The 15,009-nt window shown below is 36.1% G+C and overlaps 2 protein-coding genes across 2 annotated transcripts; one reads left to right on the forward strand and one right to left on the reverse strand.

Annotated features, from left to right (window-relative positions):
- The first annotated feature begins 9,460 nt into the window (after positions 1–9,460).
- On the forward strand, positions 9,461–11,257 carry LOC140873445 (patatin-like protein 2). The gene is made up of 6 exons (XM_073276553.1): positions 9,461–9,598; positions 9,696–9,877; positions 9,955–10,144; positions 10,251–10,412; positions 10,521–10,823; positions 10,924–11,257. Exons 1-6 carry the CDS (start codon positions 9,461–9,463, stop codon positions 11,107–11,109), a joined length of 1,161 nt encoding a protein of 386 aa, XP_073132654.1. The 3' UTR covers positions 11,110–11,257.
- Positions 11,258–11,404: 147 nt separating this feature from the next.
- LOC140873444 (CRS2-associated factor 2, chloroplastic) lies at positions 11,405–14,248 on the reverse strand. Its single transcript, XM_073276552.1, has 6 exons — positions 13,515–14,248; positions 13,010–13,137; positions 12,663–12,888; positions 12,414–12,541; positions 12,187–12,331; positions 11,405–11,939 (listed from the first exon to the last, which is right to left on the reverse strand). The coding sequence occupies exons 1-6, from the start codon at positions 14,155–14,157 to the stop codon at positions 11,602–11,604; spliced, it is 1,608 nt and encodes a 535-aa protein (XP_073132653.1). The 5' UTR covers positions 14,158–14,248; the 3' UTR covers positions 11,405–11,601.
- Between the last annotated feature and the right edge of the window lie 761 nt (positions 14,249–15,009).

Genomic DNA, 15,009 nt, shown 5'->3' on the forward strand with positions numbered 1-15,009 from the left:
CTATTGCACTTCAAGTTTCTAATGACTCATACAATAATTTTGTTGATCTGACACAGGGAGTCAACGAGTCTGACTTAGGAGATGATTCAATCGCCTTTCTTACCAAACAATTTGGTAACTACTTGAAGAGAATGAGAGATTATAAGAAACCTGGTCAGAAACCCAAAGTTTTGAATGCTCCTGCTGTTGGAAAACCATTGAGGATATGCGGACCAGAACAAAATACCATCCCTTCAAAGAGTCAAAATCACTTTCAGAAAGAAGGAAAAACGCTGAATATATCGAAGAAGTTTGAATCTGTGAAGTGTCATGAGTGCATAGGCTTCGGTCACTATGCTAATGAGTGCCCAACCTGACTTCGCAAAGGAATGTGTGCTTTCCTAAGTGATGATGAAGATGAGGAAGGAACAGAACAAGGAGAAGAAGAGACTCAAAATGCCCTTTCAGTTTTGGTGCTGCAGAAGAAACACAGTGCTGTCACAGGTGTCACAATACTTGGTCACAACACTGACCAAAAAGTACTTTGTCTGAATGCATCTGTTTCTGGAGACTCAAATCAGGAAGCTGGTGAAGTAGAACTGTTTTGGGATAATGCTCAGAAGATGTATGAAGAATTGTATAATGACTGGATATTAAGGAACAAAACAAATTCTGCTTTAACAAAGGAGAACAGTGAACTGAAAGCTTCAGTGGCTAGACTAGAAGTTGTTCTGAGCAAGAAAGATTTAGAACTAGGCAAGGTCAAAGAAGAGCTTGGAAGAGCCAATGCAACTATCGCAAAGTTTAATTCGAGCAAGACCAAGTTGGATTCAATTCTGATGATGGAAAAAGATGATAGAGCTGGTCTAGAATTTCATAATAGCAAGTTTGAAGTTGGGGAGTCGTCACAAACTGTTTTTCTCAAAGAAAACAGTAACTCTGCTAGTGTTCCAATTGCAATTCCAAAGGAAAAACCAATTTCATTGAAGGCACAAGCTCCCGTTCAGAGGAAAAAACAAAGGAAGCGTAAGTTTGTTTGTCATTACTGTACAAGGTCACATCAAGCCTTACTGTTATAAGCTTAGGTATACTATATGTACTGGAATACCAGACAAGTGTTGTCATCAGTGTCGCCAAAACTGAACCAGAACACTTCCAGGAAGAAAAATTCTGAGAAAAAGGTTTGGGTACCAAAAGCTAAATCCAGTTGTAATGTTGTTTATACTTCCTTGAAAATTAATGTTGCAGGTCATTGGTACTTCGACAGTGGCAGTTCATGCCACATGACAGAATTGAAGAAGTATCTTTCTGACTATGTTGAACAGGATAAAGGAAATGTGACATATGGAAGAGGAACCAATGGAAAGATTGTTGGAAAAGAAACTTTGAATGTAGAAGGACTGCCTAAGCTTCACAATGTTCTACATGTTGAAGGATTAAATGCAAATCTTATTAGCATTAGTCAACTTTGTGATGATGATCTTTATGTTAAATTTGATAAGAATTTATGTCAAGTTTTTGATAAAAGTAATTCGTGTGTTTTGACAGGGTCTAGATCATCGGACAACTGTTATCAACTTGGAGAGGAACTTGCTTGCAAATTCACCAAGGTTGATGATTTGAATTTATGACATCAAAAGTTGGGACATGCCAACTTCAAAGCATTGAAAAAACTGAGCCAGTATGATGATGTACGTGGGATGCCAAATTTAACTTTTGGAGTTCCATATGTGTGTGGAGACTGTAAAAAAGGTAAGCAAACTCGTGTGTCACATCCAGTGTTACAACACTGTGGGACAATACGATGTCTTGAACTCCTACACATGGACTTAATGGGACCTATGGAGGTTGAAAACTGTGGAGGTAAGAGGTATTCATTTGTGTGTGTTGATGATTTTTCAAGGTACTCATGAGTAAGTTTTTTAAGAGAAAAGTCTGAAACTTTCGATGCTTTCAAAAAATTGATAAAGCAGATCACTAATCTGTTTGCTTTGAAGGTTATCAGGATTCGAACTGACCATGGTAAGGAATTTGAAAACTCATTGTTTGATCAATTCTGTGAAAAGGAAGGTATATCACATGAATATTCAGCACCTAAGACACCTCAGCAGAATGACATTGCCGAAAGGAAAAACAGAACCCTCCAAGAGATGGCAAGGGTTATGTTAAGCTCCAAAAAATTTTGCAAAAAAATTTTGGGCTGAGGCTTTAAATACTGCATGTCACATATCCAATAGGGTATATTTAAGGAAAGGTTCTACTATGACATCCTATGAAATTCTAATGGGAAAGAGGCCTAACCTTAAATATTTTCATATCTTTGGATGCATATGTTATGTTTTGAATGACAGGATGCAGTTGGCTAAGTTTGATTCAAAAAGCTATAAGTGTCTATTTCTTGGATATGCTTTGAATAGTCGAGCTTATCGTGTGTTTAACTTGAGAACTAGAACTATCATTGAATCTATTAATGTGGTATTTGATGATTATGCAGATCTGAAGGGGAAAACAATTGAAGACAATATTGATGATCTGCTAGATGTCTCTTCACATACTGATTTCAGTGTTGTCAATAGTGTTGTCCCTCCTGAAAAATCACCCAGCACAACACTGAGTCCAACACTGAATATGAATGAACAGAGTACAGAAGAACAGGATGATTTTGAAGATGAAATACGAGATGCTGGACATGATGTACCTAGCAAGATTCAAAAAAACCATCATACTTCACAAATCATAGGAGATGCACAAGGAAGGATGCAGACCCGAAGAAAGGAAAAAGTTGATTATCGAAAGATAAGCGGGTTAGTGTGCATGACTTCCGCATACTCTCAGGTAAGACATTCTTGCTTTGTGTCTAGTATTGAACCAAAAAATGTTGGTGAGGCTTTAAAAGACGAGTTTTGGGTCAATGCTATGCATGATGAACTTGAACAATTTGTTAGGAATGATGTGTGGATCTTAGTTCCTCCACCTGATCATAGTAATATCATTGGAACAAAGTGGATTTTTAAGAACAAAACTGATGAATCAGGAAATATTGTAAAGAACAAGGCTAGGTTGGTAGCTCAAGGGTATACACAAGTTGAGGGGTGGACTTTGATGAAACCTTCGCTCCTGTAGCCCGAATAGAATCTGTTAGATTATTGTTGGCTATTGCATGCCACATGAAAATGAAACTTTTTCAAATGGATGTAAAAAGCGCATTTTTGAATGGAATTTTGAGTGAAGAAGTTTATGTAAGACAGCCTAAGGGATTCGAAGATCCACATCATCTTGATCATGCTTATAAATTGAAGAAGGCCTTATATGGATTGAAACAAGCACCTTGTGCTTGGTATGGAAGGCTCACAGAGTATTTGCTTGACATTGGATTCAAAAGAGGTAAGGTAGATAAAACACTTTTTGTTCAAAAAGTACAAGGTAACATTCTTATCTGTCAAATCTATGTTGATGACATAATTTTCTGTGCTTCATCTCAAAAACTTGTAAATGATTTTGTTGAAAGCATGACTGCTACCTTTGAAATGAGCATGGTAGGTGAGTTGAATTAATTTCTAGGATTACAAGTGAAACAAATGAGTGATGGAATCTTTTTATGACAAAGCAAATATTCTAAGAATTTGGTGAAAATGTTTTGTACTGATCATGTTAGACATATGAAAACACCAATGGGAACTAATGAAAAACTGTGCAAAGACAGTGTTGTTGACAGTGTTGACAACACTTTGTACAGAAGCATAATTGGAAGTCTGTTGTATCTAAGTGCAAGTCGACCTGATATTATGTTCAGTGTGTGTTTGTGTGCCCGATATCAATCTGATCCTAAAGTCACACATATGAAAGCTGTAAAACGAATTTTGAAGTATGTTGCAGGCACTTTAGACTTAGGGTTATGGTATACTGAAGAAACCAATACTAATTTGGTAGGCTATAGTGATGCTGATTGGGCAGGAGATGTTGATGAGAGGAAAAGCACCACGAGTGGTTGTTTTTATTTGGGTAACAACTTGGTTTCATGGTATAGTAGGAAGCAGAACTGTGTGTCACTTTCCACTGCTGAATCCGAATATGTGGCAGCGGGAAGTTGTTGTTCTTAATTAATTTGGATGAATCAAATGCTACAAGACTATGGTCTTAAAAGTGAAACATCAATTGTGTACTGTGACAACTCAAGTGCTATAGATATATCAAAAAACCCAGTACAACACTCTCGAACTAAACACATTGGCATAAGACATCACTTCATTCGAGATTTAGTTGAGAAGGATATGATCCATATGGAGTTTGTCGGGACCAATAACCAACTGGCCGATATTTTTACAAAAGCATTAAACTTCGAGATATTCTCCAGTCTTAGGAAATCTCTCAACATGTGTTCTTTATAAGCACTCACGGTTGCTGTCCTTAAGTGTTGCCAACACTGACGGACAACACCAAATATGTATGTGCATTTTTAGGACTTTAGGCATACTGCATATTCATATTGTTCTATGTTTTGCACTGTTTGATAATACTGACTGACACTTTGTAGTTCTTCTGTCAAAGTTATTTTCAGAACACACTTGCCATGAAAATATGCTTTAAACCATGAAGTAGTTGAGGGATGTTCGTGTATTCCATGATCTTGTCCCATGTGAAAAGTGGTTTTAAAAATTAAAAAGCATGGTTTGATAAAATTTCAGTGACCAATGTCTTGAAAATCAAACTAAAATTGGAAGAAAATTGGAAAAAGCTACCTAAGAGAGTCCAATGAAGACCGTTATTTTAGTGTGCAGGCTACCACTTCTGAATCAAAATAAAAAGAAGAAACACATGGATCTGGAAGTGTGACAAATTCAAAATTATTTTGAAGACTACAGTGTTGTTGGGACGTGTTGCCAATACTGGTGCTTAACACGTGCTGCACACACTTTGCATGCATCATTTTTGATCTAATCTCATTACATTCTGTTTTAGACATAAATTAGGTCATGCATTTTGCATTTATTGTGATCATATCGTGCTCAGGGTTAACAGTTCAAAGACGAACAAAAATTGGAAAAATTGTCCAACTTGCTGAAAATTGAATTGATTGAGATTGAATATGTTTCAGTGGAGTTAAAACTCGATGTGGAGTTATTTATTTTTGGGAAATATTGATATATTCTTAAGTAAGAGTTTCAGGATATCCTTAATTAATCAAATTTAATTTTCTTAATTAGAGAGATTTTTTTACCCGTTGGAGAATTGTTACCGTTAGGGGGAGATTCTTAGTCTGATATGAGAAATAGGGACTTTTGATTTTTTTTACCGTTTGAACCCCATTTTCCTATATATTTTTAAGCACTGTAGAAATTGATCTTATCGTCTTCAATCTTTTCTAACTCTCTCTGCAAAAATTCTCTGAAATCCTTACTTCCTAAATTGTTTATAATGGCAGGCAAAGCTTTCGATTCGCATGATATACGATCGGAGATGGGTTATCAAGAGGAAGACAAGCCTTCGGAGCTATCTTCTGATCCTATTCTCTCGATTGTACCTGTTGCCATTCAACCTACACCGTTGGCAGAAATTGCTCCAGGAGAACCCGGGAACAAAATCGACCTTGAGAATCCTCCGGATTTCTCAGTGTTGAATCGTGTGTTCCCAACACAGCCAATAGCGAGAAGGTCAAAGCGCCAAGCGGGCTTCAACCCCGATTTCACTACCAATAAGAGATTTCGTGGTAAGGGGGAGACTTCACGTCCTATTTTGGATGATCCAGATTTCTCATCTGGAGATGATTCTGCGGATCAGAATTTTGAGGTGGTTGCTAGGACAAAAACCGTTGTTGCTGAAAATGCCAAATCAAATAAAGGAGTTTCGTCTAGTGGTGATGATTCTTCTGATGAAATTTTTACTGATGTGGCTTCTACTGAGAAAGAGTCATCTAGTGCTGTTGTTGCTGATGATACCACAAAGCCAACCACAGAGGCTCCAGTGTCTACTGATGAGGAAATTTCACTGGCCACTTTCATGGCGAATATTCGGAAAACCAAGGCTAAACCAGTTGCACCTTCACAAGTTCCATCTGATGGTGATGAACCAGATGCTGAAATGTTGCAAGAGTTTGAGAATAACCGGCCTCAGGATTCTGATAGTTCATCTTCTTCGAGTTATGAGGAAGAAGACTATGAGGATGCTGCTTCTGATGGTTTTGGAAGTTCTGAGAAACAAGCTGCTGATGACAGTGTTGCCAACACTGATGACAACACTGCTGCTGAATCTGACTCTGATATTGATCCTGCTAAGGCATACAATCTTCAGTTTTATTCAAAGGAATCTGCTGATGAATGGGAAGCTCTGTCTGGAAAAGACTGTTGGGAAGAAAGAAATATTGATGAAGTGTCCTTCGAAAAGCAGAACTTGGTGACTTTCTTAAAACAGCAGAATTTATTTTCTACTGTCACCACTGCCGGACAATTTTCAAGAAGAGCTGTGTTAGAATTTTACTGCAATCTGAACATGAAGACTGGAGATGAAGAATCATTTAAGTTTGGAAGAGTGTACATCCGAGGAAAGGTGTATGATTTTACTCCTGTTTTGATCAATGAGCACTATAATACTCCTGACATCGATATGACGATGCAGTTACTGAGGATATTGATCAAGTCACTAAAGTCATCACTGGAGAAATGGTTCAAAAATTTCCACTACACCCAGACAGGTTGTCAGCTGCAAAGCTTACTTCTTTCTTTTCTGTGCTTCACAAAATTGCGATCAGGAATTGAACGTCATTTACCAATACAACAGTGGCAACTAAGCCACAAGCCCTTGCGCTGTTTTCCATTGGTACTCAAGCTCCTTTGGACTTTGGTAATTTGGTGTTTGAAAATATTATGACCTTTCGAGAAGGTGGTTGAAAGGCAACTAAGTTTCTGTTTTCTTTATTGATCTACGGTATGCTGGAATCTCAAGGCTTCACGAAAGAGGATGATGAAGAATTGATTGGAGGAGATGAGCTTATCAAGATCGCACCTAGTTTGCTGAAAGGAAATATGATGATTGATCTACCATGGATTGGTGCTGTACCCAGTGTCGCCAACACTGAGTCTGTTCCACCTATGTCTATTCATAACACTGCTGCGATTATGTTGAATTCTACTGCAATTCGTGCTCAAATGGCTCATGCTGAACTGAAAATTGCACAAGCCAAAGCTCATCTCGAGTACTATGAAGCCTTAATGGCTGAGTACAGGACTAAACTTGGACTACCAGGGCCCTCTGGACAAAAAGGGGGAGTAAAATCAAGTGCTGAGCAAGCTGAAGAGGCAGATGATTAGTTGTGGTTGATCGTAATTGGTTTTAGGATTTTTTTTTCTTATCCTTATCTTTTGTTATTTTGCTCTGAGTTAGTAATATTTTTCTGAGTTGATTAGGTTGTGCTCCTTATTACTCTCTGATTTGATATTAAACTATTTGCTACTCTGATCTAGTAAGTGTTGAGAGTTGGTGTTGCCAACACAATCACACAACACTGTGTTCTGTGATGATTAAATTCAGGGGGAGCTTTAGCTACATAAGATAGGGGGAGTTATTTGCACTTGTTTGTGTGTTTTGTCCAGAAAGGCAAAAAGGGGAAGTTTGAAAGAACATGTTGTGCACATGTCTTTTAAATTATTTCCTTATTGCATTCAATTTCTATATTTATAGTTTTGCCTTTCTTAGAACATGTTTTAAAATTGGTAATATCAGATATATCTTGATTCGAAATATGTGATTTCTGATGATATATTGTTTCCATGCTTTGTAGGTTCTTATTTATGGAAATATATTGAAGATCTATTTATAGGAGTGCTTGGACCGAGAGAGACAACAACGAGATAGAGAGATCAAGAGAGTGAAACATAGAGAGCAAAATACATAGAGAAAGTACTGCAGAAATTCTAGAGTATTGAAGTTCGATCATTGAAGAATTTCTGAAGAGATACTACTGCTACGTTGTGTTGCCGAGTAGTGTCGGAAACACTGAAGAACACACGAGTGAAGTGTTGTTCAGAAAGTGTTTCTTTGGTTTTCGTTTTTCGGTTTAGAACTTTCTATTGATGTTTTATTCTAGTTTTTACTAGTTTTTAGGAAGTCGTTTATTTTTTCAATCTGTTGAGAAAAGTAGTTTTTCATAAAACAATCGTTAGTTGGTTTTTTGTAAACTGATTTGATTTTCTAGTGATTATTTCGCCATGAGGCATTGTACAAGTACTTAGTACTTGTGCATAATTATTTTTGTGTTATTTACTTTTACTGTTAGTTAATTATTCTGCTGCATAGTGTTATCGTGAAGTGTTGACAACACTGAAAGATAACACAGACTCGAATATTTATTTCTGGTATTTCTGTGATTTCAGACTGTCTAAACCTTACAATATGTTTTGACTTTTTTTTATTACTAATTCAAAGTTTCATATTTATTTTAATTTTTTCAGTGCCAAGGATCTTGGCATCGGTAGTTCCGACGGTATTTAATTTTGAATCATGCAACATGTATAATGTGGTTTATACATCAATGTTGCATAATGTGGTTTATACATCAAATTATAAAGTATATTTGAAATTACAAAACTATCATAATATATTTTTAGAAGATTTTTTTCAAATAAAATTTATGGATAATTTTGTAATATAATTACAAATTCACTTTGTAATATAATCCTCTTCGTACATATAACATTTTTCTTTAATTTTTAGAGTAAAATTTTGAGAAAATAAAAGTCTCCATTCTTTTATTAACATAGAGTACTTTTATATATATATATATATATATATATATATATATTTCAAGCATTGATATTAATTTATTAGAGTTTAATAAAAACAAGAGGACCTTATAAACATCACATTTTCAGATAACAAATATGGCACACGATAAAAATAATTATAGTAGCCCATATTATATACAGCTTTCCCCGCTCAGAAAAAATATATAACTTTCCAAATTTTCAGAATTTCCCACAACTTCCTTCGTATTTATCCTTTAAATCCTTTATTTTAAGGATGTGAGTGACGTAATTTATTTTCAAAGGATGGGATATTAGTTTATTTCTTCAAGATAATAATAATAATTCCTTTCAAAGATAAAGTTAGTGGATTGTAATCCATGCAATATGGAAACATCTGGTGGCATATCGGTATGCAAGAACGAAGTGTTTTAGGAAATAAATCAAACGAGCCGATAGAAATTTCCAAGTTCGAGCTTCCATATATAAATAATATAATTGATATCCAAAGATACTGATCAGTGATATCCTCCTACTCAATCAATCTTCCTTAATTAACCCAGAATTAATCTAAAAATGGATAATATAGATATTTATCCACAAAATTTAGCTGAATATGGAAACTTAACATTCTTTGAGAAATTGTATAAATAATGGAACTTATAGCTTTTAGGAAGAACTGATCAGCATTCGATTTTTCAAACAACATACATTCTTTGCTAGCAATTTAATACTTTTTGAGGAACATGGAAGATTCATCCCAGCTTTTTCAAATTCAACAATCGGCTTCTGGAAATTTAATCAGGATTCTATCCATTGATGGTGGTGGAGTTAGAGGGATTATCCCAGGAGTTATCCTCGGATTTCTTGAATCCCAGCTTCAAGTAAGTGTGTGTAATATAATACGTATTACATTCAACTTGATATATATGCATGCACTTATAATTTGAAATTTCTAACATGATACTTTTTTTTGCTCAGAAATTGGATGGTGAAGATGCAAGAATAGCGGATTATTTCGATGTGATCGCAGGGACGAGTACTGGAGGACTCGTTACAGCAATGCTTACTGCACCGAACGAAAAACATCGTCCCATTTTTGCTGCAAAAGATATTAAGGATTTCTATCTCGGTCACTGCCCAAAAATCTTTCCACAAAAGAAGTGAGCAAATTTCCAGAAGTTCGAAGAAATTTTCAAATTTGACATATTATACTGATTGTTTCTTGCATTAAAATCAGCAGAAATCTACTGGCCCGTGTTCTAAAACTGGCGAAGGCGTTTTCAGGACCAACGTACAGTGGCAAGTATCTTCATTCTCTTCTGAAAGAAAAACTTGGTGAAACCAAATTGCACGAAACATTGACAGAAGTTGTGATCCCAACCTTTGATATCAGGAGTCTTCAACCCGTTATCTTTTCGACTTCTGAGGTATTCAGTTAATTTAAGTTATTAATATTTATTATGTATTAATTAATGTTCATTAACAATTTAACATGTCTTTTTTTTCTTTTTTCTTTTTTTGCTGATGAATTAGGTGAAAAATAATCCATCTCTGGATGCTTCACTATCAGATATATGCATAGGAACTTCAGCAGCTCCAACTTACTTGCCTGCACATTATTTTGAAACCAAAGATTCATGGGGAAACAAAAGAAAATTCAATCTGATTGATGGTGGTGTTGCTGCTAATAATCCGGTACGGTTCACATATATCTTGTAGCCTTTTATTATATGGATTATTTATAACCGTAACTGGAGTATGCAAAGATTATACACTGATACAAGTTTCTTGTCTTGCCTACAGACTTTGATAGCAATAAACCAAGTAACAAAAGAAATAACCAAAGAAAGAACGGACTTTTTCCCCTTGAATCCTAAAGAAACTGGAAGGTTTCTTGTTTTATCTCTGGGAACTGGTTCACCAAAAGCCGAGAAGAAATATCATGCAAAAACAGCAGCCAAATGGGGTGTTATGGGATGGTTGGTCAAAGGAGGCTCATCTCCCTTATTCGACGTGTTTAACCGAGCCAGCGGAGATATGGTTGATTATCATATCTCCACTGTTTTTCAAGCCCTGCACTCTCAAGAAAATTATCTCAGAATACAGGTATGGAAGAAGACATAAGTTCGTTCAAACTAGTGTTTTTGTATTTCAGAAAACAAAACTAGTATTTTTTTGCTAATTTACTTTAGTTATTGTCTATCAGGATGATTCGTTAACTGAAATTACGTCGTCTGTGGACATTGCAACAAAGAAAAATTTGCACCAGCTCGTTAAAGTTGGTGAAAAGTTGCTGAAAAAACCAGTTTCCAGAGTGAATCTGGAAACTGGAATTTATGAGCCTTCAAACCAGGGAACTAATGAAGAAGCACTAATCAGGCATGGCCTCTAACTCTAAATACTAAAGTTCATTATTAGTCTACAATTTCAAAGACATTATTACTTTTTTCTCTCTTTGTTTCCCCAACAGGCTAGCTGAAGTACTCTCGAAGGAAAAACGGTTGCGAGATGAAAGATCACAAGTCAATCATCAGAGTAGCAAAGCTTAAACAGTTTAATTTATTCTTCTTCTTTGTAAATATAGAATTAAAGTTTTAGTCGATGAATTGTGTAAAGTTTCAGAGCAACAGGCGGTGCATTAACCCTTGTTGCAACTTGCAACTCTATACATTGAAGATGTACATATGTGAATATTGAATTATATAAATACCATCAGTACTTACTGTTATTCTTTCCACTGACAAGTCTCAAATCACTTTTTTTCTCTAATCTGCATCAACCCCATGAAATCTTTCAACAAACAGCTGCATGTTGATCTACAAGTGCATTTCGAATTACAGCATCCTCATAACAAAGAATGACAAGTGTTGGGTTTTTTCAAAACTCATCCTTCACTATCACTCAGCTGCTTTGTTATCAGGTCAATAGGCAATGATCCTAAAGGAACCGATGACTCCACTACTTCGACATTATCATAGTCATCATCAAAGGCATCATCTTCTTGATGATTATTGTCCTTAAAATACTTGACACGTTCATTCGAGTAAATTGTGGCAGGATATGAGTGCTCTACTGGCCGAGAAGCAATATCAAATTTCTCCACCTCAGACAAAATATCATCAGGACTAAGATCAATCTCATCCAAAACCGAAGCCTTTCCTGATGTAATCGCACGCTGCCACAAGGACGTCATTTTGGGGCTCGAATTCACTGATTTGCCATCTGATTGAAGGAAAGAAAAAAAAAAGTAAAATTCTTCAACAATGTAAGTTACGTAATTAAACAAATCCAAACCTCCAAGTGCATGACTACTTTAAATGAATTTTATCAGAAACACATGGCCCTAAAAAAGAGAGTCCAGTTTCCAATAATCAATTAATTAAAACAAAAAGTGCAGGAATACAAAAAGAGCAGCGAAATAGCAATGAAAATACTGCCATTTAGGAGCCATCAAATATTCCACGCGTACCTGATGTATTGACAAATCTGGCACCATTACCACTAGAAAGGTTAATAGCAGGAGGGTCATCCCTGTACATAGATTTCCAATCTTTTCCTCTCCACATCAATATTTGTTCATAATCGAAAGATAAAAGAACACATGGAACCAATTCCTGTCAATGAAGAAATGTCAAACGAGCTAAAATAAGAAAAGAAATCTTCAACAATCTTGGTAGGCCATGTAAGAAAAATAACCTTCAGCTTCGCTCCCAGCTTCTTGTAGTCACTGGGATGCATCCCTCTACAGTCTATCTTCACCAATACGGATCCCTCAAAAGCAGTTCTCACATCCCTCACAAGGGAGACATAAACACCATTTTTACCTATAGGAATGAATAGAACAGATGACAAAAGCAGAGTATATGAAAGATGAAAAGCATTTATTACTATGACCAATGGATTTATTGCTAAAAGTTAAGACACTTTTCAATGCTAAAAAATCACCTAATTTACATATTGGCAGCAGGCCTTTTCCTTTCTCCCGTAATTCATCAGCTTCTTCCTTAGTCAAACCCTCAGGTGCATCTTGTATAAGTTTTGGATAAACTGGTGCAGCTGGTTTCCAAAGCATCACAGGTAACTGAGGTCGTTTACGGTGATCATAATTTCTACCGCGAAAAAGATATACAACTCCACCAACCCTATGAATGATCTTTCCACCAGCCTTTTCCTATAAAACAGGAAAAGAAAAATATTAATTCTAAAAGATAATAAGTGCCAATAGAATGTCAGGGATGTATAAAAAATAATATTCCTTAAAATAAATTTTCAATGTAATACTGCACTAGAACCTCAAGGCACCGGCATAAATTGTCCATGTCAACAGTTGGAACACCCAAACACCGAACTTTACAAACAGGTTGTCTCCTCCAATGCGTGTGGATCAACTCCAACATATTGTGAGTTAACCCATCCCGACCTATATGATCCAAAGTCATAACGAACAAATAATATTCAATCTACAACATTAAACTACGTACAAACAATGATGATATACATACTTAGCCATCCTACATATTGTAAATGTCAATTCATAACAAGAGTTGTCACATATTTGCGTAAAAGATTTAATCTCAACAGTTTTAAGAAAATGCGCGCCATTGTACTTGGAGCTTTAGTAGAACTTCAAAGCAAGAAACTTTACCAAGCATCATAAGATTCATAACATAATGATCACATTTTTCCATTAAAAAAACAACACATTATCCCACTTCACCCCCAAAAAATCACATCATCAAACAAGCTAAATCAAGAATCTTAAAAGATTAAAAGAAAAACTGATAACAAAATACTCACCTAAATTCACCTGCTTATTACTCGATATGTAAGGTTTCAACATGTCCTTAATCTCCCACCTCGCCAATGGCTCCCCTAAAACCTCTTCCCGCGGTCTCACGTTAACCTTACCCAGCTCATAAGCCCTGAGCATTTCAAAACTTTTTCCACCAGCATTTCCACCGCCACCCAAAGGCTCAAAAATCTTAATATTTCTTTTACTTTTCTTCATCGGCGCTTTCCCTGTCCACGGCCGCGGCATGGTAGGCGGTGCGAAGGGTAAGAATGCAGGCTCACGCATTGCCAGAGGATGCGCCTTAGGTGTTTCGGAATAACTGTACATAAATTCAAATGGGGCACCGGGGAGCTGATACGAAATACCAGAGTTACCGACTATAATTGCACGGTCTTCACCATCTGGCAGGGGTATATTCTGGCCGGGTTTGATGGGTTTGTAGTACTTGGAGTTGCGGTGGTGGGTTTTGAAGGCCGGGCTGAGGGTGGTATGAGATGGAGGATCGGAGGGCGGTTGGCGGTGGTTTTTTTGGTGTCGAGGTGGGTATTTGGGGATGGGGATGGGCGGCTTGGGGGTGGTGGAAGGGGTGGCGATGGAAGGAGGTGCTGTAGTGGGTAGTGGTTTGAATAGATTTGCAAGAATTGGCATTAGTGACACAAAGGTAACTGTTGATTCAGTATGATTATGGTTATTCAGTTGCAGAGGCAACCGAGCAAGGAAGGAAGAAGGGAGTGGAGATAATAGATATTTATTTTGTTGTTCGACCGCTAACGGTGTCGTTTGCTTTCAGACCTCAAACGATGTCGTAGCAGTAGTGGATTTATTATGAAACGAAGTTGGGCTAGGCCAACAAATCGTTTTCTTGTTGGTTTGTTCAAAGCCCAAATATAATTTGGATTGAAAGAAAAGTCAGGCCCAAAAATAATTAATATGAACACCTACTTAGTTATAGTCATCTACATTCAATAAATGCACGTCATCTCATCAGATACCCTCGTTTGGTTATTTTAATTTTGATTAAATCGAGATTTTGTGAACACGCACAAATTCAAAACATTAATTTTTTTTCATTTTATCATTAAAATCGTTTGATTTTTTTGTAAAATCAAAGAAATCGTATAATTAAACTTGGAAAAAATGAGCACCTAACAAACAACTGATAAACATATATCCAAGAAATGAAGTTTCCAATGCAGCATGCTATAATTAGTTTCAGAATCGTTCCGTTTTCATGCTGGCATTCTCATTGACATATAATAATAATAATAATAATAATAATAATAATAATAATAATAATAATAATAATAATAATAATAATAATAATAATAATAAGGAACATCATACTACATAAAGTTCATATATATGTCTATATATGTTATAAATATTATAGCGTTCGATATCCTTAATTATAATTATTTAAATCCCGTCTGGACCACTACTATATATAGGCCATGTACAAATAGATAGTAATTTGTAGAGAAATCAATATATTAATACAGC

The sequence above is a fragment of the Henckelia pumila genome, unplaced genomic scaffold (genome assembly GCF_033568475.1).
Source record: "Henckelia pumila isolate YLH828 unplaced genomic scaffold, ASM3356847v2 CTG_601:::fragment_2:::debris, whole genome shotgun sequence".
NCBI classification, from domain to species: Eukaryota; Viridiplantae; Streptophyta; class Magnoliopsida; order Lamiales; family Gesneriaceae; genus Henckelia; species Henckelia pumila.

What these genes read in the sequence shown, in the direction of transcription:
- LOC140873445 (XM_073276553.1), top strand. Translation starts at nt 9,461, where the DNA reads ATGGAAGATTCATCCCAGCTTTTTCAAATTCAACAATCGGCTTCTGGA. An exon ending in AAAATCTTTCCACAAAAGAA is followed by an intron (nt 9,878 to 9,954) that starts GTGAGCAAATTT and finishes CATTAAAATCAG; the next exon opens with CAGAAATCTACTGGCCCGTG. An exon ending in TTATCTTTTCGACTTCTGAG is followed by an intron (nt 10,145 to 10,250) that starts GTATTCAGTTAA and finishes CTGATGAATTAG; the next exon opens with GTGAAAAATAATCCATCTCT.
- LOC140873444 (XM_073276552.1), bottom strand. Translation starts at nt 14,157, where the DNA reads ATGCCAATTCTTGCAAATCTATTCAAACCACTACCCACTACAGCACCT. An exon ending in AGCTGGGAGCGAAGCTGAAG is followed by an intron (nt 12,332 to 12,413) that starts GTTATTTTTCTT and finishes CTTCATTGACAG; the next exon opens with GAATTGGTTCCATGTGTTCT. An exon ending in CAGATTTGTCAATACATCAG is followed by an intron (nt 11,940 to 12,186) that starts GTACGCGTGGAA and finishes TCCTTCAATCAG; the next exon opens with ATGGCAAATCAGTGAATTCG.